Raw genomic sequence first — 404 nt, 5'->3', positions numbered from 1 at the left:
GTTCTCCTTCTTCCTTCCTCTTCCTCACTCACCATCTCTGTGTCCCTCCAGGCCAGCGGCGAGGCGGTGATCAGTCGTCTGCCGGACCAGGCCGAAGCTCGTCAGGCCAGCCTGCAGGACGCCACCTCCGTCTACGACCTGCTCACCATCGGCATGGCCAGGAGGGGGCAGTATGCAATGCTTTCTGAGGTGCACACACACAGACACATAAACAGAGACACACACTCTCTCTGTGCTGGAGGTCTGAGGGGAGGAAAGCAAAAGAGTGAGAGATGAGATGTGTTAGCGAGAGCTTTGCCTTTGCCAAACTTTTTAATGAATGTCCTTATCACTTAGAGTAAAGGGATGATGTGTCTTTTTCTCTCACTGTCTCTCAGTCTTTACCTCAGCACCCCCCCCCCCCC

At 54.5% G+C, this 404-nt stretch overlaps 1 protein-coding gene across 1 annotated transcript in view; it reads left to right on the top strand.

The window, feature by feature from the left end:
• ttc7a (tetratricopeptide repeat domain 7A) overlaps positions 1 to 404 on the top strand; it is a gene marked incomplete in the record, with an annotated part of 61,737 nt that overhangs the window by 17,220 nt on the left and 44,113 nt on the right. The window contains 1 exon segment of the mRNA XM_035662972.1: positions 52 to 189. Coding sequence (XP_035518865.1) covers positions 52 to 189 — 138 coding nt within the window.

The sequence above is a fragment of the Morone saxatilis genome, unplaced genomic scaffold (assembly GCF_004916995.1).
Source record: "Morone saxatilis isolate NCDOM2014 unplaced genomic scaffold, NCSU_SB_2.0 Contig19, whole genome shotgun sequence".
Lineage (NCBI taxonomy): Eukaryota > Metazoa > Chordata > Actinopteri > Moronidae > Morone > Morone saxatilis.
This window is presented reverse-complemented; position numbering and strand designations above follow the sequence as displayed.